Raw genomic sequence first — 23,179 nt, 5'->3', positions numbered from 1 at the left:
TGGGCTAAGGCCAGGCAATTCCATTTAGGAGCTCGGCCCAGGCAGATGCCAACGCTGTCTCAGAGCCCAGCGGCGCTTGGACAGCTCTGAGTGAGAGCTGAGCTTTGACCGGGGTAAGGCCCAGGCCCAGTGAGTGGACACTGGGCACAAACCTGGTGAAGGAGCTGACAGCACCCTGGACAGGGTGTGCTAGATTCCCCCCTCAAGACTCAGAAGGCACTGGTCAAACTGTGGGAGCACAGTCCATAAAGAACCACATAACACAGCAAACAGACTAGGTGCAGGTCACTCCTACCTATTTGGATGTGATGATGGCAGCATAAACTGAAACTCTACCACACAGGTGCCATCTGAGAGCTGACGATGCTGCAAGCTATTCAGTTCATAGGCGATATATGCTCTCCTCACGTACACCTGAAGAAAGAAGAAAGGGAGAATTTAAATTTGAAATGAGAGCTTCCCCACTGGCCAACCACTGAAGGAAACAGCAAGCACGAAGGGCAATCCAGCCTCTCTCACTGGTACTAAAAGCAGCTCCTGCTCACAGAGCTGCATTTCTTCTAAATAAATGGGAGCCAGGGTCTTTAATTCACGCTTTACCTCCAGACATGCCATGCGCACCAGCTGGTTGGAATGGTAGAAGAAGGTGGGGAGCACATCAAAGATAGTGGTTTCTGAGAAGATCAGTTTCTGTCAGGAGGAAAACAGAATTCAGCATGAGAGAAGGTTTGTACAGCAGAGCTGGCATGAAGGACAAAGACGAGGTGGAAGTGGCACCACCACGGTTATTCTGATCTTGGAGCTCCCTCAGCAGCTTTTGTTAGGTTAGCCTGCCCCTCATGCAGAGGGTTTGCAATAACGTAAGGCACATCTGGAACACCTGCCACCTCAGTTCTAATTACTACCATTAGGACATTTTTATCTTGCTAAAGGAACAGAACTCTTCATTCACTTCCTGCCACGTCTGAGGAGTGGCAAAAAGAGGGTGAAACTGTGCTACGGGCATTCATCTGGAAGAGATCAGAAAGCAGCATTTCATGTCGTCTGGTATGCACTAGTACCTAGGGCCTTTTTTATGTTGGTATACCTTGGCAGCCCCAGCCAAGGGATTGGCTTGTGGGGGAAGAAAGGAGCTGGCTGAGTACTGGTACGTTTTTATTTTTAAAAAAATATACTTCTTGTATCCATAGCTTAAGATGCAAGACATGAATACCTTAAAGGTATTTTAAAATAAATGGCTTACAAATTAAACTGTTTCACTAAAATCTAATTAGTAGGTAAAACTCCCATACTTTACAATTAATTTCAAGAAGTAGTCACAACCTTAAGATTCTCAGGGCAGAACTGGTGTCCGTACATGTTGATAGCAGACAGGAATATAGACTCCACTTGATTGTGCCTCAGTTCATAAGAAGGGAGGTGAGAGGCAATCAAAACCTACAAAGAAAAGACTCTAAATGAATGGCTGTGATTTGGGGCAGAAGGAGACAGCTGAGGGGAAAGCCCCATGATTTAACAGCACAGCTCAAACCAACTAAATCTAACTCTAACCTAACTCTGGGGTAGTCAACACATGGCCCGTAGGCCAGAATCCAGCCCACGGAGCCAGCAGTGGTGCAGTTCTGAAAGCCGGCTGTGGGGTGCAGGGTCAGCAACCTGCGGTTCCTCCGGTTCCCTGCCCAGCCACATGGAAATAGGGGAACTCATTTTAATTGGTTTAATGGCTGGCAGGAGGGATCTGGCCATTAAACCAGGTAAATTGAGTTCCATTACTGCAGCAGGGCAGGGCAGAGAGCTGCCCATGCTGCAGGTGGGGGAAGGGAGTAGGAGAGCTGGGGGAACCATGCCCCTGTGCTGCGGCGGAGGCTTGGCAAAGCTGCAGTGGGGTGGCTGCAGCAGCACATGGAGCTCCCGTGTGAGGGAGGTGAGGGGGCAGTTTGGGGCTAAGAGGGGTTAAGCCTGGGGATGAGGGGGGCGGGTGTGATGGAGTGGGGGATACCTGTGTATGTGTGTGGCTCACAGAGGGTGTGGGGCTCCTGCTGAGGATAACCCTGACAACCAGGTAACACCTTTGTACTGCAGACAAAGGAGGAGGTGGAGCCTGAGGGGTTTGAATTGGAACTGGGAGTTGGAAGCAGTTAGTCTGGGCTGAGGGAGAGAGCGAGACAAAGGAGGGGGCCAGGCCCCAGCTCTGGGGGCCCCTCGGGGCCTCCTCTCCCCAACATGGATGGGACTGGCTGTCTCTGCCGGCTGTACTGACTCCTCTGTACGATGCTGTGTCCTGTCGGCTAATAAACCTGCTGTTTTCCTGCTAAGTGAGAGACTCTCCTGCCTGCGGACGGGGTGCAGAGCTTGGGGGACCCCAGAACCCCATCACACTGGTGTCAGGAGTGGGATGTTCTGCACCCCGAGGATGGAGCATCCAGCAGTAAGTGACCGGGGCCCCGGAAGAAGTGGGGCCTGCGAGACCCAGGTGTGCTGAAGGGCAGTGAGGTGCAGCTCCCCAAGGCGGAGGGGCCTGTGGTCGAACCCAAGCAACTGCGGTCGGGGTCCTCGAGAGGGGGTGTCACACCCGAGGAGGGGTTACTCCTGGGAATCTGTAGGAGTCGGTCCCAGAAGGTGGAGGGGCCGAGAGCCCAACCCCCAGGAACAAGTGACCCCTGAGGAGGCTGACGCTGAATGAGTTCTTCCCAAGACAGTGTGCTCATGGTCCCTGAGAGCGGGTGTCGCACTGAAGAAGGGGTTCCGCTGGGAGTCTGTTGGAGTCGGTCCCAGAGGGCGGAGGGGCCTACAGCCTAACCCTGGGCAGCTTGTGACCCGCAAGAAGCCTGGCACACTGAAGGGATTCTTCCAGGAATCGTGGGGTGCAGAGGGCATCAGCCTGAGAGCCTGCAACCACGCTCAGCAACTCCGCTGTGAAGTGGCAGCACCTGGAAACCGAATCGAGATTAAAGGAGCTGGACAAGGCAGCGTGGATGTGCAGTGGCGGAGCTAAGGGTTAAGGAAAATCCTGCAGAGGTGAGCCCGGATCGGGGCAGGGAACCCCGGACTGCATGGAGCTCTGAACCGAGTGGCCTGCCACAGCTCAAGGAGGGAAGGAGCGATTCCAACCCATCATCTACTAGTGGCCAAGACAGACCTGCGAAGAGTTTTCCAGGCCTGGGCCGAGGAAGGTGCCTGTGTGTCCGTGCAGGAAAGCAGCTTGTCCACTGGGAATGGCAAGTTGTCTGTGAGAGAAGCTGCTTCACCTTCTGTGTGTGTGTGGAGACCAGCCGGGGGGCTGGGACAAAGGAGAAAGTGTCTCCCATTGTCTGTCTGTGTTGAACAGCAGCAGCAGCCTGGGGAGAAAGCAGAGCCTGCGTTTGGAAAAGGTGCCAATGAGGAAACTAGCCCATTGTCTGAGGAAGATTCCCCAGCCTGGGGTGGCTGGAGAAGGATCCACCTGAAAAGAGCATTCCAGGTGTGTCTCTGAATCCAGCCATGGGGGCTGGAGCAGAGGGAATGGCTCTGGGATGGGCAGTGGTATCCCTGATAAGGACACTGGTCCTTGGTGCAAGAAAAGTGCTTCTGCTTCTGGGGAAGTGAATCCTTTTGCCTGAGCCTGTGGGGGCTCGAGATGGAGCCAAGGTCCCAGAGCTGGATCTGAGGGCAGCTGAAGCCCAGATGGGAAGTGGGCCTACTTCTGTGTCTCTCAGGGGGGGATGATGCTTTAACTTGGTCTAATCCAGTTAGTATCATCAGGGAATCCCAGAGACCAGACGATTCTGGTACTTGTTCTTTGCCTGATGCTGAGGTGTTACTGGGAGGGGGTGAGAGGACTCTGTCCTACCAGAGTCATCCTCTCGCCAGGACACAAGAACAGACGGGCAATGGAGTTACGCTAACTGATGAAGATAAAGGAGCTGGTAGCAGAAGGGAGGAAAGGGATCCTAACCTTCTGTCTGGTGGTACTGGCTGTCTGCCTGGAGGGGGATTACGTGGGAATCTGCCTGATGGGCCAGAAGTGATCCTGGGTGTAGGTGAAACCCAGGAGCTGGTTGTGGCTCAAGGGAGCAGTGCCCTGTGGAGCCAGACAGGGGTGAGTTGTTGTTTGGGGGAGCTCTTGAGGAAAAGAATTTCCCTGAAACTTTTCCTGACCCGTCTGTGGGGACTGCAGAAAATGGGAGTGAGGTAAAGGAGAGTGAACAGGAAAGGTGCTTGTCTGTAAGCACCAGAGCAACCCTTTGCCTGGGGAGAAGTTTGTTTCAGCTCCTGCTAGCCAGGACCTGCCTGAGTGTGAAACCACTGGCTGTGCTCTGGAAGGGTCCAAAGCAGGCAGGGTAAAAGTTTCTCAGGAATTGGAAGCTGGTGCAAGTAAAGTAAAAACTATCAGGGAATGTGAGCAGCCCTGTGAGAACCAAATAAAACAGTTGCACAGTCAGTCTCTGTAGGATGCAGGAGAGCGCCAGCAATTCCCCATCTCCAGATGGTGGAAACACTTATATTCTCACACTGGACTCCACTTCTGATTCCATGGGGAGGCAGTAGTTGGAGGTAAAAGGACAAAGGAGCTGAGGGCCTGGTGGGCCAGTAAGGGATAAACAGGGATTCCTCCATGTGGATTCTGCGTCTGGGACTCACAAAACAACTCTCAGAAAGCAGTTTGGTTTGCAAATTTCCAGACTGGCAGGAAGGGGGCTGTCTCCCTGAGATCATCAATGGCGCAGCTCTTGTTAGAAGAGAGGGCACAGCCAGAGAGATCAAATTTCCACCCCAGGGGGCAAGGGAGAAGATTAGAACTTGATGGTGCTAAGAAAGGCCTCAGCCATTTATCCCCAAAATACCAGATTCTCAAGGAGGTTACACAAAAGTTGTGGTCTACCAAAGAGCAACGTAAATGTACAGTTGCAATGGGTTTGTTCTGTTACTCACGCCGACTGCTGTAACCAAGGGGTGCTGCTACCAAAAGCTGTAGAATTGTACCATACACTGAATGTTTGAAAAGAGCCATGTGACATGAGGACATTGATGTAGAAGCATGAATTGTATGTTGAAGGAGTCTGTAACTCTGAAATGTCACCATTGTTCCCTGTAACTAGTTTTGCAACCTCTGACATGAGAAGGAACATTCCAAACCTATTGTGTGGCATGAAAGGGGAAACTGAGGCACACAACCATTTTGGTGGTCTGGCTAAATGCCAAGGGTGGAAGCATTTGTACCTTCCTTTACTGGACTGTAACTGAATTCCAAACATTGGGCGGAGCAGCTGTATGGACTGGTGGGCAGACGGGGCAGGGCCCAGACCAGAAAAGAACTATTTGATCTGTTGGTGCTGCAGCATCTGTATGGGCTCTGCCTGCCCGACTTGAGAACGTGGCTGATGGACCAGAAACAAAGGCCGGGAGACCGACCAACCTGAGGGAACTAAAGGGACTTGTCTGGCTGCATCACATGAAAAGGGCCAAGACCAAGCTCCTGACTTGGAGCCTCCCCCAGCAGGATTATGACATGGAGGTGGTGCACATCAAGGGGAGCACTGAGGGTGCAGCCGACGCCCAATCACGAGGGGAGGGCCCCGAACTTCCCCAGGTCACCGACTGAGTGACCCCGCTCAGTTCGGTCTGGAAGCGGGGAGAGATGTGATGGAGTGGGGGATACCTGTGTATGTGTGTGGCTCACAGAGGGTGTGGGGCTCCTGCTGAGGATAACCCTGACAACCAGGTAACACCTTTGTACTGCAGACAAAGGAGGAGGTGGAGCCTGAGGGGTTTGAATTGGAACTGGGAGTTGGAAGCAGTTAGTCTGGGCTGAGGGAGAGAGCGAGACAAAGGAGGGGGCCAGGCCCCAGCTCTGGGGGCCCCTCGGGGCCTCCTCTCCCCAACATGGATGGGACTGGCTGTCTCTGCCGGCTGTACTGACTCCTCTGTACGATGCTGTGTCCTGTCGGCTAATAAACCTGCTGTTTTCCTGCTAAGTGAGAGACTCTCCTGCCTGCGGACGGGGTGCAGAGCTTGGGGGACCCCAGAACCCCATCACAGCGGGTTTGAGCTGTTTTGTGTTCGGCCCCCCACAACATGTAAAAACCGTGCCCTGAAGTCTGACGCAGAAAAGTTGGGCACCCCTGTACTAACCTGTCTGGCTCGCAAAGCCACTTTGGAGTGCTCCGTTTTACTGAGCTGCGTCAGCTCGTTGAGAATAGCTGTCAGCTCCTCCGTGAGAGTGGCGTCTCGACCACACAGCTGATCCTACGAAAATATTGATCTGAAGATATTAAAGCAGTCCGACTTTGTTCTACAGCAGACGCTCCACGCGGGTAGTAAGCAGTATTAAGAGCTGTAAGACTATTTGAAAACCGAGACATACAAAACATGCACATGCTGAATCAGTTCACAGTATCTGCTTTATTTTCCCTTTTCACAGATTGCTACAATATCTCAAATCAATCCTCTTATTACAGGAAAGCCTCCCACGTTGGTAACTTATCTGGCGCTCTCAACTGCAGGCTGGCACTCTTACAACACTGCAACAGACACTTCTACAAAACAGCCACCAGTTAAGACCCTGATCCAAACTTAAGGCTACCGGCTGCTTCATTCCCTCTTGCCCTTGTTTCTAGATTTCCCTGAATTCAGTATTTGCCTTGCAGGTCAGCTGTAATATCTTCTAATGCATCTCAACAGCTGTTTCTGACCTGACTTGACACCCACTACCCTCACAGAGGTTGCCATCCTGACTTACAATTAACATGATCACCAGCAGATTCTTCTTTGCCACCTGGGCATGAGAGAAGATGCAATCAAGCACTGGGGTCATATCCGACTTGTACTGTTCTCTCAGGTTGATCACACATTTGTCATAGTGGGCTGGGGAGACACCAAGCACCCCTGGTTACAGTCACTCCCTCGGGCCTGCGGAACACCCCTGGGCCCTCAGCAAAATGCATCACCGTCTCCACTGACCTTGCTGGAACTGGGTTTCCACTTGCAAGTATCTTCTCAGCAAGTCTAAGACAATGGATTTCATGTAGCCCCGAATGCCGCTGCGGTACCTGGGAAGAGGAAAGAGGACGGAGTGTGCCACATCCCAGAGCTAAAACGCCCTCGCGCTGACCAAGCTGCTTGTGCAGGGAATCCAACACGGAGGGGAGGCAGTCAGAGTGAAAGCTCCTCGCCTGGGGCACGCAAACTCCTCGAGACAAGGGCACTCGGTGCATGAGCCAAAAAAGTGGTGCTCACCCAGTGCTCTGCTTGCTCAGGACAGAGAGCGATGAAGCATCACTGCCAGCCTTCTCACAGGGGCCCACGGTGCCATCATCTACGCCAGCACTGGCCCTGCTAGCCCTCCTGCTCTGATGCCTCTCCACCTCCACCTCCCTTGTAGTCAGGGCCAGCACTAGTTTCTACGGAACACTTCGCAGCCCCTCCGGAAACCTCCCGCACCACACGGCACGCTGCAGCACAGGCGGACGTTCACCTCTGGACTAGCTGCATCATGCTCTGCGTGTTCATGAAGAAGACTTCCCGGTCTGCCTTCCTCTGCAAACTGGCCGCGTGGCTGTCCAGTATGCTAGCAATCTGCGCAGAGCAGAGGAAACACAAAGTATGAAGGAGCTGAAAAACAGCTTGGGCAAGAGAGGCTGGAAAAGCAAGGGGATGAGATGTGCAGGTACCCCACACACACTGCCCCTTTTAAGAGACTGTTAATTAGCAAGAACTGGAGCTAAATTTTCAAATGAAGCCCAAGTGTCTAACTGTTACGCTCCCCTGCAGCCCCCAACCCGTGAGCAGCAGTAAGGACCTTCCATTTTCCCAAACTCTGAGGGCAAGCTCTGCAATGACTCACTCCCAGGAGTGGCCCAAGCTCATGTGAAGCAGTTTAGTTAGTTTCAGCTGGACTGTTCGCAATAAGGATTTGCAGGACCAAACCTGGGTCCTTCCTGCTGCTGGTCTTAGGCACTACAAGGCTGTAGTAATGTCTCCACAAATTGGAAACATTTATTTCAACCCCATAAAGGGAAAAGTATTATAAGGGGAAGAAAAAACATCTCTCGTAAGTGCTGGACAGCCAGCCCCCCTGCTTGCCATGAGATATTCCAAGACTGCGTAGGTCCCAGAAGGAATAGTTCAGATATGCACCACAATCCCTTTTTTTCAAAATAACATCCTATGCTCTATTACAGACAATGAGTAGTAGGTGTAGCTATATCAGTCCCTGCATAGAGAGAGACAAGATACAAGATATTACACAGTTTGTCTCTTTCGCTAACCAAAGCTGGTCTAATGAAAGACATTACAAATGTTATTGAATAGGATTTTTTTCCCCATTAACATTTGTGGTGAAGTCTCATCCTTTCGCAGAAAGATGTCTCAGTTGAAGAATTCTGAAGAGTTTAACACGGAAGGTTAAAAAAAAAAAAAAAAACAGAGTCACAGAGATACCATGAGTATAAAATCCCAGGCTATTCCTCTTGTACAGCTCACCTGCTGGCTGGGAAACTGACACAGCACTGAGGTGATGTTACTAGCATACTGTGCCATTACTTTTCGAATGGATTTCTCCACGGAGGGTGGGATTCTGCCTGACACGCTCGTCATGATCTCCTGCAGCTCCAGAAGAGGCAGGGAGGGGTCCCGCAGGGTCTTCATCAGCTCACATACCCATTTTTTCATCTAAGCAAAATAACAATTGCTGCTGCATAGGTACCACAAGAAAACATCAGAGGATGATAGCTCAGGAAACACAAGCAAACAGATCTTGCCATCACAATGAACACTATGCTTGCAGCTCTGTAACCAACCGGTCAGGTGGGCTAGCGCAATGAAACTAAGGATGGTTTCTCAACCTTGGCACTGGGCTGGCAGCAGCATTACACCAAGCATAGTCACTCAGGGACTGATCTTCAGGAGGTGCTGAGCCCTTGCAGTTCTCCCTGACCTCAATGGCTCCGCATTTCTTGCGAATCACACCGAGAATCCTCATCTACACAATGGGGATACCACCTTCCTAATGATCTATACAAAAGGTATGCTGCAAACCTTAACTTACAGCTTGGGAAGGACTTTGAGATCACTGAATGAAGGTAAGGCATAAAAAGTGTGCCCAGACAGTACTTAACTTATACATTTCCACCAAGATTGCAACCTAGAAAAATATTGTAAATGCTTTTTGTTATCGCATTGATAGTGGGCAATCATTCCAAGAGGAACACAAGATAAACGAGATTTGAGATTAGATTCAGTTCTTCATCCATGTAAGAAAAGGAAAGAAGGTTACATGTGCAATGGTTAGATGGCATCAACATATCATTTAAAATACTCTCTGATTATCAGAAGCAGGCACCATTATTGAAAGACACTCACTTTTGCACTGAAATATGGCTCTGGCAAGCAGTACCCATTCATGACATTCATCAGATTCTCCAGGACACTGTGAAAGACTTGGTGCAGCTTCAGGCCAATGACTGGCAACACCTGCTGGGTGGGGAGGCCCCCTGTATATAACTGGGCCTGAGGTCGCATGTAAGGAGAAAGAAAAAAGAACATATGGAAATATAAAACTGGAGCAAAGAAGGGAAAGTTGAGGCAGATCTCACGAAAAGTAAACTACCATGTAGAAAAATACATCTGCAAAACCACAGAAAAGAAGGAAACTGCTCAGTATCTATCATGCTTTTAATTAAAATGCAAAGGTGGGTGAAGCCAGAAAGAATCAAGTGAGAAGTTGCCAAATAAGAGGCATTACAATGACTTATGTCAGACAGACTTGTTGGAAAATGTCCATAATAAATCTTAGCTATCAAAATTCAGTTTTCTGCCCCAATCCCCAAGCCAAGTATGCTTAAGATACAGACTAGCTAAGACCAACATAACATTTACATAAAGAAAACACCAAAATCCTATACCATTGCTTACCATCCAATGTTTTTAAACCCCAAGTAAGCAAACATGTTAAGATACAGGCGCATAAGACATAGTTACAAGTCACAGATGATTTGATTAGTCATGTATGTAACTGGTAATTAACCTGGTTCTGTCCAGCAGCAATACTCACGGGGTGCACTTTGGTAGGGTCATCTAACTCGACTCTAGCTATGACACAGCCTGCCTCCAGCAACGCTCCTGGCCGTTTTATATAACATATACGGCCAGATTCCTCCACCACCAAGGTCATATTTATTTTCATCACCTGTAAGAGAATGCTGGAAAAGTCAGACTATGACAAATGAGTATCATCCATGCACCACTAACTTTTTTTCTTTTTTCTTTTTGCGTCTCAATAGTGACCTGGCTTTATTCTGTTTATTGTAGAGATGCCTATCATAACTTGCATCTCTGTAACAAGCAAACAGACTGAAAGCCACTGGCCATTCAGTGACACAATCTGCACTAACCTAGATTTACCTCTATCTCAGCAAAACTCTGCCCCTTGAAGATGTGGCCTCCATCTTCCACAGTGTATTTCAGCAATTTCCCAGCAGAGGGCGATCTCAGCGTGGTCGGATCTTTCTCCTTTTCAAAGTTGCATGTTTTATTACCCACAGTGATTCGGTAGCTTAAAGAGAGGGGAAGATCTGTTACTGTTCAACTGATTTGCTGCCAGCTGCAGAAGCAGCGTCAATCGTTGCTGAATCTAGTCTCCAAGTTAGGAAGAAATCTGCATCAGTGGGATAACAGGTCAGTGCTCTAACTTACCAATCAACTTCTTCTTTCATATATGTAGTGTAACTGTTACTATCATAAGAAAGCAGTATCCCACCGTCATTCAACCTGTGCACATCTATCTCTATGTGAGTGTTATTCATTATAATGACATATGTCGTCGGAGACTGACGGGCAACCTGTTGAAAAATACCAAAGAGAAAGGCTTTAAACGTGAACATTAAAATGTTCCCTGAGACCAGGCCTTAGCTTGCGTTGCAGGCTGCTGTGTATTAGCCCTTTGGAATGACACCAGAAGCAGAGCTCTCTCTGTAACGTGAGCAGGATCAGGATTTGGTGTAAAATCTGGACCTGGCTTGTCTCCGACATTTAGATCAGTGTTTCTCAACCTTTTTGATAACAAGGACTGTCTTGCTGCCTTCTAAAACATATCAGGGAGATCTCAGGGATCAGAGCCAGTCCATGAACCAGTCGCTGCAAAAACAGATTTAGGTCACACAGTATATGAGCTTAGTGTTTGAACCTCTACTAGCCTGGTTCTCCAGCTCAACCTAATTTCAGCTGATCCTCCATTTCCTGTGATAAGAAAGGATTGTACTAACTAAAGCATCTGCCTAGCTGGGTTTAGGAATGGGAAAAACTGGTGCTTTAACTCCAACAACAGTCTATATGGAAGCAGAAAAATTCTCCATAATGTAAAAAACAGATAGTTCAATTTGTTTAAAGTGAGACTTAAAGAGATGAGGGAGATATTTTTATTATCTTGTTGCTGAAAAATACCCAGCCAGAAGTGCTTGTTTCTGCCCCAGTGAATGGCAAATACAGCATCTGTCATTATAGGTGCTGTAATCCCTGCATGACCCAAATTCTGACAGAAAAACAGGCAACACTTTTTACCTTGAGAGCATACTTCACACCTTCATAAACGAGCTCCACCTCCACAATGTTCAGCAGGTAAGCTGCTGGCAGGACTTGGCCCCTAAGAGACAAAGGCAACATGTTAAACACCAAGATAAGTTATAGCTGCAGCCTGTAGTCTATCAGCACCAGTCCAGATCAAGGAACAGGTTTAGACCGCAGTGGGCTGCAGAAAGAGAGCTTTTAAGGTGACTTGCATGGGAAAGAAATAGTTGAGTTTTTCATCCCCCTTCTGTTACATAAAGGCAACCTGACAGTTTATAAAACTGTTTTAACAGCAGTGAGAGAAGCAGTGCTGTTTCACATGAGAAATTAAGCTACTCTCCCCTAGAAGATTCTGTGGTGATAGCAGAGCTCTGTGTGGCTCTGCTGTCACTGAAGATTGTAAGAAAACTCCCATTAATTTCAGTGGGACCAGTACTGGGCCACCAGGATAGTTTAATAGTCGTGCTTCATTGTGCTTACCCCCAGTAGCCACCTTGTACTTTACCTTTCGAGCGAATGCAGGAAGTCAGTCATGCAAGTCCTAAACGAGGCATCTGCTACATTCAGAGCCCCGCAAACCACACCCAGCATGGTGTCTGGCTTCTCGGCCTGGGGGTGAAAAGAATGACATTTCCAGCCAACTGCAGACAACAGGTCCACATGAGAATGAACAGGATTAGCCAGAGGGAAGAAATTCAGAGCTCAGCTTCTCCAACCTGCACTTTCTCAGCAATCAGGTGGTCCAGCCAGCCGGTATCTATCTCATTGTTCTGAAAGCTCTCGGTCTCCAGCAGCTTAATCAGGTACTCGACTGTTGTCCTGAAATCCCCACGGATCGACAGCTCTTTCAGAGCCACAACCATGTTCCTTTTACAGAAAAGTTCCTCCGTTAATACTGAGTTTTGGATGCATGATAAATATTGAATGCTAAGCATGCTGATCTACAGATTACTGGTTTTGGGAGGTGCACTTTGTGGTCTGGCAAGACCATGGGTGCTCCTGCACAAGACAGCCCATGACCATAAGGGCAGAAGGGACAGCTGAGACCAGGGGCAACAGGGTGGGCATCCCAGCTGAGGGCAGCAGGAGACTGGAGCCAGAGTCCCCCAGCAGCCCATCCCTAGGAGTGCAGGGCTGGGGCCGGAGCCCTGCAGCAGTGCAGGGTGAGGGCTAGAATCCCTCAGCAGCAGGCTGGGGCTGGAACCCTTGGGCAGCACACAGCCAGAGCCCTGAGTCAGGAGCCAGAGTCTCTGCCACCCAGGAAGCTGGCAGCAGCTGGGCAAGCAGCCCAGCCAGCAGCAGATGGTGGGCGTGGGGACAGAAGATCTCTCCCAGTCTTGCAAATTCTCTTGTTCAGAACCCAGTGGTGCAGGACCAGGGTGGTCCAACCTGTACTGGGGCATATGGGAGAACCACTACTTTCCACCCTCCTTAGCAAGTGTCTGCACCCAGTATATACCATACCAGCATACTAAAGACCCCACACCTGATTTATCCAATTCATTAAGTGCTTCAGCAGATGCTAAATATATCTCTTCATAAAATATACACAAATATGACACATTTTTAGACCAGATTTCAATTATTGTGCAAACTGGCTCTTGTACAGCAGCCAAGATACACTGCTAGCCACTCAGAACATACAGCTGAAGATGCTGTATATGAACTTCAGACACCATGGAGACAGGCAACCTCATACGAATCAAGTCAAAGGCCATCTCTTGGGCCTCTTGGGAAAGGGTTCACATGTAAGGCAACAGAGTAGCTCTGTGAAGCCCCAGTTCAGCAAAGCACATGAATAGAACCATGAACAGCAAATCGATAAAGCTAAGCGTTAAGCTTTGCTAAAGCAGGGCTAAATTATGGCAACAGCTTCTGAATATTTCTTTAGTTTGAACAGTCTGCCCAATTCCCCTGCAGGGCTGGCTGTCGAAAGTTCACAGCTAAACAGCTCAGAACTACCAAAGCAGCACATTGTCTCTTATCTAAACCCATCAACTTTTGGTGGCACTTGCGTCCCTCCATGAACGCTTTTTGCTAATCCCACTGGAAGGGCAATACTGACGAGATAGCTTCCTCCCGATTCTCTCCCCAGGAGAAACAGTGCCCAAACTGCGAATCAGCAAATTCGTGCAAACCGCCGGAAGCTGCCACGCTGAAATAACCCCAGACGTTCTTGCTGCTACGGAAATTCAGCTCCTGCACCGTCCCTGAGCTTGGCTTGAACCCCTAAGAGTCAGTGTTAAAAAAAGAAATAAAAAATAAAAACGTGCACACGCACTAAAAGAAGAAAGTGAGACGTTTACAACAGGAACAAACCAAGTGCAAATCAGTAAAGAGGAATCCCAATGCAAACAGCAGCTATTGCATAAATCCACTCAGGGAGTCTACTAACCCTGGGGACCTCATCTGGGAATAGCTAAAATGACAGCATATTGTAACAGTGAAGGAGTGCTTAGAATTCATATCTTGCCAAAAAACAAACACATGCCTCGCCTCCTGCAACATTTTAACTGGATCCAGACCAGAGCATTAGCTGTCTCAACAGGGTTCCATTTACTTACCTCATCAGGGTTTTCACTGGTGATTCTAGCAGCAATGACATGGCCTCTGGGCACGGGGGCATTCGCAGGGCTCTCAAAGCAGATGGGCGTATCAGCCCATGGCAACTCCCCATACAGCACTCGGATGTCTTTTATTCTGTGCAAAGGGACACCCATTGCAATCTGCACAAGTGACCAGCGAGCAGGGGAGGTAAAAAAAAGACAAAAGGAGACAGGGCATGGATTCTTCTAAATTAGCTTTGGAACAAGGATTCAGCATCACATTGGGAGTCTATCAGGAGGACAGGCTGGCACAAATAAATCGTAAAGGGACATGGAGCCTTTCACCTTCTAAGTCACTGGTTCATATCCCTCCCCACCTGGGCGGGGTTCAAAGCAGGCAGACATGTGCTGGCTACCCAGAGCCTTTTCTGAAGTGACCTTAAGCTCAGTCAATCCAAGTGGTCACCTTCCCGGCCTATTTTTGAAGAGTCCAGGACTGATGGGGCATGGAGACCACACGTGACTGATCCTCTCACTGTGAGACATGGCTCCTCCAGGTTGGGGTGGGACAAACTGCAGGGGCTTGCTCTGCTGCTGCCCATGTTCTACCCACTAGTGGAGAGAGAAATAACCTCACCCTTCAAATCTGGTACCCTTCACAGGTGCTAAAGATCACATACAGCATGTGGCTCAAACCGAGGAGCTCCTGAGCATCATTCATGTGCTGCAACAGCTTTAAGAAAGGCAATACTGGGAAAAATGGTATGTTGGCAAATTTCAAATACCTGTAGCTGAGCAGCTGGTAAGTTCACATCAGCAACCATTTCTGTGCAAGGATGCTCTACTTGCAGACGGGGATTTAACTCCAGAAAATGGAAGCCTCCATCTTCACTATAGAGGTATTCAACTGTCCCTGCACTCACGTAACCCACCATCTTCGCAAGGCGAACTGCGCACTGAAAACACGACACAGACAGATCTGGCTTTTGTGGTGCTAGTTCCTGCTAGCTCACCACTGCAATGGGCTTTGCCTGATGTTCAGATTCAATTCTATGCATGATTCTGGCGTACCCCCTCATACAATATTTCCAGGGCAGTACAACAAATCAGAGACACAGCAATACAAAAAATAGGAAAAAAATCCAGTATAAACCCAAGAGGGAGAATGCCTTTTTACTGTAACATGGTAAAGCAATTCATAACTATGATCCACTCAGTTACTCAGCATTAGTGTGCAGCAGGTAACGGACTGAGACAGACAATGCAACACAAATGTGGAAGCTGCACAAGTGGCTAAGAGATGAGACAAAGTCATAGAGAGCAACCTGGTGATATGAGGAATATAAACTACTACCTTGCTAATTAAGCCATATCACAATTGCAAGTATCAAGACCTTGAAGTGCAGCCTGCTACTTGATTATGTGCTTAATGTGGGGAAAAGTCACATAGAGCCACCAAGCAACAGTAACCATAGGTGGACGAAGGCAGCTAGAAAAATGTCCAGGCAGAAAAAAATCAAAATCATAGATAAAAATCTCCCAACCTTAACCACTTCTCAGTCAATGGAGATGTTGGTACAGATAGGGAGTGGTTGTTTTGTGTTTCTAGGTATGTGGCGCACCCAGCACAAAGGAGACCTGTGGCCCAAACTTGCTGCTATAATGCAAAAATGGGTCTGACCCACGAAAGCTCATTACCTAATCAACAAATGTGTTATTCTCTACGGTGCTACAGGGCTGCTTGTTATTTGTGAAGCTACAAACTAACACGGCGACCCCTCTTACTCGAACAAAAAGTGCACTGCAGAAAGATGATGGCAGACACAAGGTCACCTTAATCAGGTAAGCAATCCCAGAGGCTTGTGAAGTCAGGAATACACCCGTCATTAACGGCTAGTCCCTTCGGCCAGAGCTGATCCTCTGGACATTGGTTCTATTCCACAGCCTCTTGCTACAACAAAACATCTAGCCCAGCAGGCAGGGGGTGGTCAAACTCCCAGGCTGAGAACCGCTGCGGGAGGAGGCTGTGGCAGGGACACAAAAGTCAACGTGACACTCACAAGCAGGGCTGTCACCAGGGCAGGGCGAGGGAGGCAGTCACCCAGGGTGCAAAGCTGCATGGGTGGAAGCAGAGGGACACATAAGGCCTGGCAGAGCTCAGGGAGGGAATGCCACTTCCACCTCAATGGGTCAGCCAGCCTGTTTGGGTCACAAGAAACAACCAAAAAATTGGGGAGGAGCACACAGCCCCATGTGCCCCCAACCCATCACCTCTGTGTGCAAAAATGATCAAAACAACCGTAGGGGAAGCAGATACATTTGCTCTCTCCAGGACCTAAAATGCCTAGTGAAGCCCACCAACAGGGGTCTCCTGAAACAGCCTCTTGGGTTTGTGCCTTTAAGCATTTGGCTGAAAAGCAAGGACCGCACACAACCATTGGAGCATTTCATCCTGGGAGTGGGAAATGGTGGGGGGTTCCATTTACACCCACAGCATAAGCTCTCTGGGGCTGGCAACGTGCTTTATTTGTCTACACAGTGCCCAGCACAATGGGACCCAGATCCCTTGCTCAGCCTTTCTAGGCACTACCGTAATACATAAAATGCTCCTCTTCTGTCACATCCCCTTTCTCTGCCAGCACCACCTCTGCCTAGCCCACAGAGAAGATGCACAACACCTACCTGCTCCATAAAATCAAACACAGAGGGAGCAGCTATTGTCACGGGTGCCTCTTCAATTATTTTCTGATGCCTGCGCTGTATGGAGCAGTCGCGGCCAAACAACGAAACTGCGTTCCCATACTCATCAGCAAGGACCTGCACCTCCAGGTGCCGGGCGTGCTGGGCCAATTTCATCACAAAGATGGGGGACCCTGGGGACTCGCTCTGCACCTGGGAGGGGAGGAGAGAAGAGGAGTGTGAGAAATGCAGTCACATGTGGTGAATCCAGGCCTGTGTATTCCCCAATGTTGATGACATGGGTCAACCCACCCTCTGGGGGCGGGAAATGCGCCACTGGGCAAGGGCTGGCACCAGGCCTCAGCATCACTACAAATATCAGCCATGTTCCTGACTCCTGTACATGCTGCACTTTTTACATTTTTTAAAACACGTAATCAGCGTTTGAACTGATAGCAGCCCTGTCCCTAAAATGTGCCAGTAGAATCAGCTGGGGGAACGGACGCTCTTCTGTTTAATACACTTTTCAAGGACAAACAGTTAAAAAAGCCAGATTTGAGGGGTGGAGGAAGGCCCTTCTCAGAGCTCCTGGGGGAAAATGAAGAAGAGAGGTGCTCCTTATTGTCTAAGGGGCAAGTTAAAAAGGCAGGACTTGGAGTAGGAACTCCCTCTCCCCTCCCCGCCTCTCACTTGTCTGAAGCAGCCAGTGAATTCCTCAGCAGTCTCCACCTTCCGGATTCCTTTGCCACCACCACCCTCGGAAGCCTTTATCATCACAGGGTAGCCAATCCTCTCAGCCGCCTGCAGGAAGGAAAGGGCCAGGACATGGAAGAGAAAGGTGTAGATGTTTCTGGGGCGAATGCAGCACTGAAGCAAGTGGGTGCAGCTCAAATCAGCCCAGGGAGTTGGGCCCCCTCACCCTGGGATTCAGTTTGTCCAGCACAAACACAACGGTGGCAGGTGAACTCATCAAATCTCTCTATTTAAACACAGAGGGCGCGGGTGGCAGATCAGCGGCTAGGAGAGGCCCTCAGCTCTGGAACGAGCTGCCATCAGCACTGATCCAAACCAGCCCTGGTGTGCTGGATGTCAGGGTACCGCTATTTTGCGCAGGCTGGTGCAGAAGCTGTGGAGTGGTGAGAACTTGGCTCTGCATGGGGGAGAGGGGTCCAGTGGGAGCCTTAGCCTGCTGGCTGATAGGGAAGGGTAAGTCACTGCTGAAATTTATTGTGGTTTCTGTGACATGTGCTGATGGCCCCTTTCTATTAGGACTCCAAATAATGAATAGATTCCAAGGGCAAAGGGACCATTGTGGTCATCTGATCCAAAGGTGGGCACCCTATGGCCTGCACACCACAGCCTGCCTGTCAGGGCTTTTCATCTGGCCTTTAGTATTACCACTTCAGTGGCGCAGTAGGGTAAGACAGATTCCCCCCTCGCTGCTCCTGGAAGGAGCTGGCATGTCCCTGTAAACCATGATGGGGTGAGGGCTCCATGTGCTTCCCTCACCTGCAGACACCATCCCTGCAGCTCCCATTGGCCGGGAATGTGGCCAATGCAAGCTGCGGGGGCAGTGCCTGCAGGTGATGGCAGTGGACTGAATCATCTGCCCACTTCCATTCTCACGAGCTGCTGCCAGACATGCTGGCCACTTCCAGGAGCAGCACACGACCAGGACTAGGAGGAAGCCTGCCTTAGGGCCCCCCCACAAGCCACACAAGGTAATTGGTGCCAGGACAGAGCCTGTACCTCACACCCCAACACCTACCCCAGCCTTACATTCATGGCCCACCACACAATTTTCCTACCTAGATGTGGCTCTCAGGCCAAATAGGTTCCCCACCTCCGAGCTAGTCTGACCTACTGTAAAACAGAGATCACAAAATTCCCTCAAAAGAACTCCAAGGACGGTGCTTGTAGAAAAACAGCTCATCTTGATGTACAAATTGTCAGCAACAGACAACCCCCCTGGCCCTGGGTAAATCATTCCCATGGTCAGTTTTCTCACCACCAAAGATTTCTCCCTGATTTCTGGTCTGAATTTGTCTCATTTCAGCTTCCAGACACTGGCCCATGTTAGAGCTTTCTCTGCCAGACCGAAGAGCCCATTATTAAATGTATGCTTGGCATGTCACTATTATTGCCTGTGATCAAGTCACCCCGGCCCTTTCTTTATTAAGCTGAACAGATTGAGTTATTTGAGTCTATCACTAATCCTTTGAGGAGTCTGGTGGCTCTCCCCTGAGCCATCTCCAAAATAGAAACCTTCTTTTTGAGTGTGGACACCAGAACTGGACACTGTGCCCCTGCAGCAGTCGCACCAGTAATAAATACAGAGGTCAAGTAACCTTGAGGAGGACTACAGAGCTTGTGCCCAGAGTCATGCCGGGAGCTCTTGTTCAGCTGATTATCCTTCCCTCCCCCAAATCTTGTTCAGAGTCGTTGCTTCCCAGGACAGAGTAAGGAAGGCCTACATCCTTTGCTCCCAGATGTACACTTTTACAGTAGCCATATAAAAATGCACACTGTTTGCCTGCTCCCAGTTTCCCAAGCCACCAGATTGCTCTGAATCAGAAATTTACCCTCTTAATTACTTAACACTATCCAAATTGTGGGTCAGCTGCAAGCATTAGCTGGAATCATTCTGTTTGCTTCCGCATCATAGATAAAGACATTAACTATCAGACGGGCCGAGGAGTGATCTGTGGGACGCCAATGAAAACCCACCCACTGCATGATGAGCAGCCATTTACAATTTCAGCAAAAATGAACTGAGCCACTCTCAGGCTGGGACCTTTACCTCCAGGCCTTCATCCACATCTTTTACACAGCCTCGTGCATAAGTCTCTAGGGAAACACTGATTGTTCTCCGCTGCTCACAATCTGTCCATTCTGCCACAAGACCTGCAGAATGAAACACGGACGTCAGAATGCCTTTATGCAGCAAACAGGCACCTGGCTAAGGGGGATCTCGCTAACTCTTTCCCTGGGTCTCCAAGGCCAGGGAATGTGGCTGGCAAGTTACTGAAGCTTCCTCACTAACAGACAAGGCATAGGAACTACTACAGCAAGGGTCAGCAACCACCCCCACCCCCAGCCAGCAAGGATGCTAAGAGTGGCACACATGCCAATTTTCATGCAAATACAAGCTCCCTTATGCACTCAGGACCTTGCTCAAAGCCATGCTGCCTGTAGATTAACAAAAGACCAGCTAATGCTACCAACCACCACCTAAATGGGAAAGCTCTGCATCTTCATAAGGCAGAGGGAGGGAACTTGTTCTTCGTTGCCTCTGAGGATAGAGCAAGAGGCAATGGACTTAAATTGCAGCAGGGGAGGTTCAGGCTGGACATTAGGAAAAAGTTCCTAACCGTCAGGATGATCAAACACTGGAACGAATTGCCAAGGGAGGTGGTAGAATCTCCATCACTGGAGATATTTAAGAAGAGGTTAGATAGATGGCTTTCAGTGATGGTCTAGAAAGTGCTTGGTCCTGCTATGAGGGCAGGGGGCTGGACTCGATGGCCTCTCGAGGTCCCTTCCAGTCCTACTCTTCTGTGATTCTATGATTCATTCATCTATTAACCAAGTCGGATTATCAGTGACTTTAAAATCTATCACTGACACTTGAACCATGCATAGAGGTCAAAAGGTCAAATTTAGGCTCTCTACTTCCGAAAGGTTGCTGGCCCCTGTGCTACAGTCATATTTCCACTATGAATCAAATGGGGAAGCACAGTTTGTTTGGCAAGCGGCCAGGCTGGGCTTAGCAGGGTCCAGTCATATTACCCAAAGCAGAGAGGGCAGCCCTTAGCCAGAGAAGAAACAAGCAGAGAGCTCAGTGTTGCTGATGTGTGGGCTAAACCACCTACAAATTCTCTCTGCTGCCTGCTTGCCTGCACTAGGAAAAAGTCCATGAACCGCTCAAGCACCCAGCCCTAGAAAGAGAAAGCGCAGCCAAAGGGCAAACAGAAACAGAGGGGAATGACAGACAGAGTAGGGGAGGGAGAAAACAGTGAAGGTCAATACAGTCGGGAGAATGGCTATCACGGTGGTCAATGGGGGAGTCTGGGGAAAAAATAAAACTGGATGGAAAATTACTGATAAGGGTAAAAGCAACAACAGAGGCCCAAGGAAAAAAAGAGAAGCATCGAGAGAGAGAGAGAAGCAGCAAGGAGTTACAAAACTCTGGCTGTATACAGCAACTGGAGTCAATGATTAAATGGTGAACTGGAAGTTCCTGGCAGGCAAAAAATGAGCACTTAGTGCACTTGGGTAAAGAAGGGGCAACAGCCCACCAAGGTCTAACTGCTCCAGCTCAGCAGATCTCCAGTCTGTCCCATTTGTTATGAGTTTGACAGGTATGAAGTGAGACCGGAAATGCCCAGATAAATCTGAGTCCAGCTAAGACCGGACAAAGCATATCTTGCGCAGAAGACACTCTTACCGCTTCCACTCCATGGCAACGTGGGGATCTGGACAGTCTGGGCTACAATGGTAGAAGCCACTTTGTCTCCCAAAGCCCACATGGCTTCGCTGGGAGGACCTTAAAGCCAGCAGGAAACACAAACATGAGGAGATCAGTGCCTCAAACTCACTGGAGCAGTGGATCCCTTTTCAAAGAAGGGACAAAGACCTCAGTATCTCACCTACCCTCCACCGGCATTAAACACAACTGAGCAAGAGCACATGTTCCTAGAAAAGTTATCAGGGAGTCTCTATGAATCTAGGCGCGACAACCCCTGCACTAGAAGACTCGTGCATATTGGCCCCACACACTACACCAAACCAAGAAATAGTAGTGCCTGCCAGAAGCCAAGCACACCAACGTAGTTTATGTAACTCCTTTAGGCAGTGATGGGTTCTGTTGGTTTAAGCCAGTGGTTGGCAAATACCAGCCCACAGGTGGGAGCCAGTTTGCCACCGTTAACCCCTGGTGGGCCACTGCCACAGTATTCACCTGCGCCTTTGCAGGTACAAGCTCTTGCAGCTCCTATTGGCTGTGGATGGCAGTTCTTAGCCAATGGGAGCTGTGGGGAGTGGTGCCCTGGTCCACAACACTTCCTGCAGTTCCCATTGGTCGGGAACTGCAGCCGACCTATTGCCCACCCCTTGTTTGAGCAGAGAACTGCACTGTAGGAAAAAAACAAACAAAAACCTTACCTAGAAAGGCCACCCCATGTTTCTGCAGCAGCTCTGGAAGCTTGGGGTTTTCGGAAGCATGGCCCCAGCCAGCCCACACAGCCTGTGAGAAAAGAAAGCCAGTATCTGTGAGGAGACTGCTATTTGCACAGGCATCTACCTGCCTTTCAGTCACAGCATCCTGCACTGCCCTCTAATGGAGGCAGGCTCAGGTCAACGGCAACTTCCAAGTTCTAATGACAGCTTCGGCCTCTCTCTACACTCCATCTTCCCCCCTCCAAGGAAAACCCACGCTATTAGTTAGCCTTCTAAAGGCTTAAGTGATCATAGAGCTGTTTACATGAGGGTCACCCCTCCCACTCACTCATGTAATGATGGTCATGATCTGTGGGTGATTTTATTCTCAGTTCCTCAAAGGACGGAGCCTTGCTATGCTAAGAGGGCCACTCAGCCTGGTGGCACCTTCCCCCTCAAACCACACAGCTGACATAGGAGTTCTGAGGGCACCCTGTAAGCTACAGGTCTCCTCCAGACTTTGAAGGTTGTATGTGACAGACAGAGAACAGGATAGCTCCAGATCCATTTCTGTTTGTAGTTTAGCCATGAGATAAGCCTCCATTGCCATAACTCAGGACATTGCACATAATTATCCCACAGTCAGGAGCCGGAGTCCCAGCTCTGAAGACACATTCCATTCTCTCCCTGCCCACTGAAGCCAACAGGAATCTTTCTGTCAATGTGCACAGGCACTGGCAGGCCCTCACATCCCCAGCTGTCCCCTCGGAATTATCTGACTCATGACAGGCCCTGTTTCCAGACTATCGGATATGCTCAGGATAATTCCTGAGCTTCAGTTTCATAACTTCTGAGCGACTGTCCCTAGTCCACGAAGACAAAATCCCTGTGCGCTGTTTGTACCTGCACTGGAACCCTTTTGGAAATATCCACGATCAGCTCTACGTTTGCATAGTTGTTGTTGTTGGCTCCTCCGGGCACGGGCACATAGTGGTCAGCCATTTTGATGTACTCTGGAAGAAAGAGCCCACTCATGGTAGGTTACAGAGCAGCCGGCTGGTCAGGGGGCTCAGACGCACAGCAAACTTACTGCTTCTGAGTTGTCAACCTCAGTTCCACCAGAACTGCAGCCCTGACAAGCTGCAGGCATCGCTATAGATTGCAAAGCAACCACAATGCTAGACTCCTAGGGAGACCAGAGGAAGGGGTGTGGGAACAGAGACTAAATCTATTAGTGGGTCTGATCCAATAATCTA

At 49.4% G+C, this 23,179-nt stretch overlaps 1 protein-coding gene across 10 annotated transcripts in view; it reads right to left on the bottom strand.

Moving 5' to 3' along the window:
• The window catches only part of ACACB (acetyl-CoA carboxylase beta), a 61,277-nt gene that overhangs the window by 26,120 nt on the left and 11,978 nt on the right, over positions 1-23,179 (bottom strand). For all 10 annotated transcript variants that reach the window (XR_012648001.1, XR_012648000.1, XR_012648002.1 and 7 more), the window contains 24 exons: positions 22,827-22,936; positions 21,930-22,011; positions 21,214-21,312; positions 19,567-19,670; positions 17,457-17,567; positions 16,770-16,979; positions 14,873-15,043; positions 14,106-14,267; positions 13,607-13,770; positions 12,258-12,408; positions 12,047-12,150; positions 11,536-11,617; positions 10,672-10,817; positions 10,381-10,531; positions 10,031-10,165; positions 9,340-9,486; positions 8,461-8,649; positions 7,454-7,554; positions 6,940-7,028; positions 6,719-6,843; positions 6,112-6,225; positions 1,324-1,437; positions 601-690; positions 296-414 (listed from right to left, as the gene is read on the bottom strand). Coding sequence is in view for 7 of the 10 variants with exons in the window: in XM_075012662.1 (XP_074868763.1) it covers positions 296-414; positions 601-690; positions 1,324-1,437; positions 6,112-6,225; positions 6,719-6,843; positions 6,940-7,028; positions 7,454-7,554; positions 8,461-8,649; positions 9,340-9,486; positions 10,031-10,165; positions 10,381-10,531; positions 10,672-10,817; positions 11,536-11,617; positions 12,047-12,150; positions 12,258-12,408; positions 13,607-13,770; positions 14,106-14,267; positions 14,873-15,043; positions 16,770-16,979; positions 17,457-17,567; positions 19,567-19,670; positions 21,214-21,312; positions 21,930-22,011; positions 22,827-22,936 (3,070 nt within the window). In the remaining 3 variants the exon portion in view is untranslated. The remainder of the gene's footprint in view (positions 1-295; positions 415-600; positions 691-1,323; positions 1,438-6,111; positions 6,226-6,718; positions 6,844-6,939; positions 7,029-7,453; positions 7,555-8,460; positions 8,650-9,339; positions 9,487-10,030; positions 10,166-10,380; positions 10,532-10,671; positions 10,818-11,535; positions 11,618-12,046; positions 12,151-12,257; positions 12,409-13,606; positions 13,771-14,105; positions 14,268-14,872; positions 15,044-16,769; positions 16,980-17,456; positions 17,568-19,566; positions 19,671-21,213; positions 21,313-21,929; positions 22,012-22,826; positions 22,937-23,179) is intronic.

The sequence above is a fragment of the Carettochelys insculpta genome, chromosome 18 (genome assembly GCF_033958435.1).
Source record: "Carettochelys insculpta isolate YL-2023 chromosome 18, ASM3395843v1, whole genome shotgun sequence".
Lineage (NCBI taxonomy): Eukaryota > Metazoa > Chordata > Testudines > Carettochelyidae > Carettochelys > Carettochelys insculpta.
The sequence above is the reverse complement of the archived record's forward strand: the minus strand, read 5'-3'. Positions and strand labels throughout refer to the sequence as shown.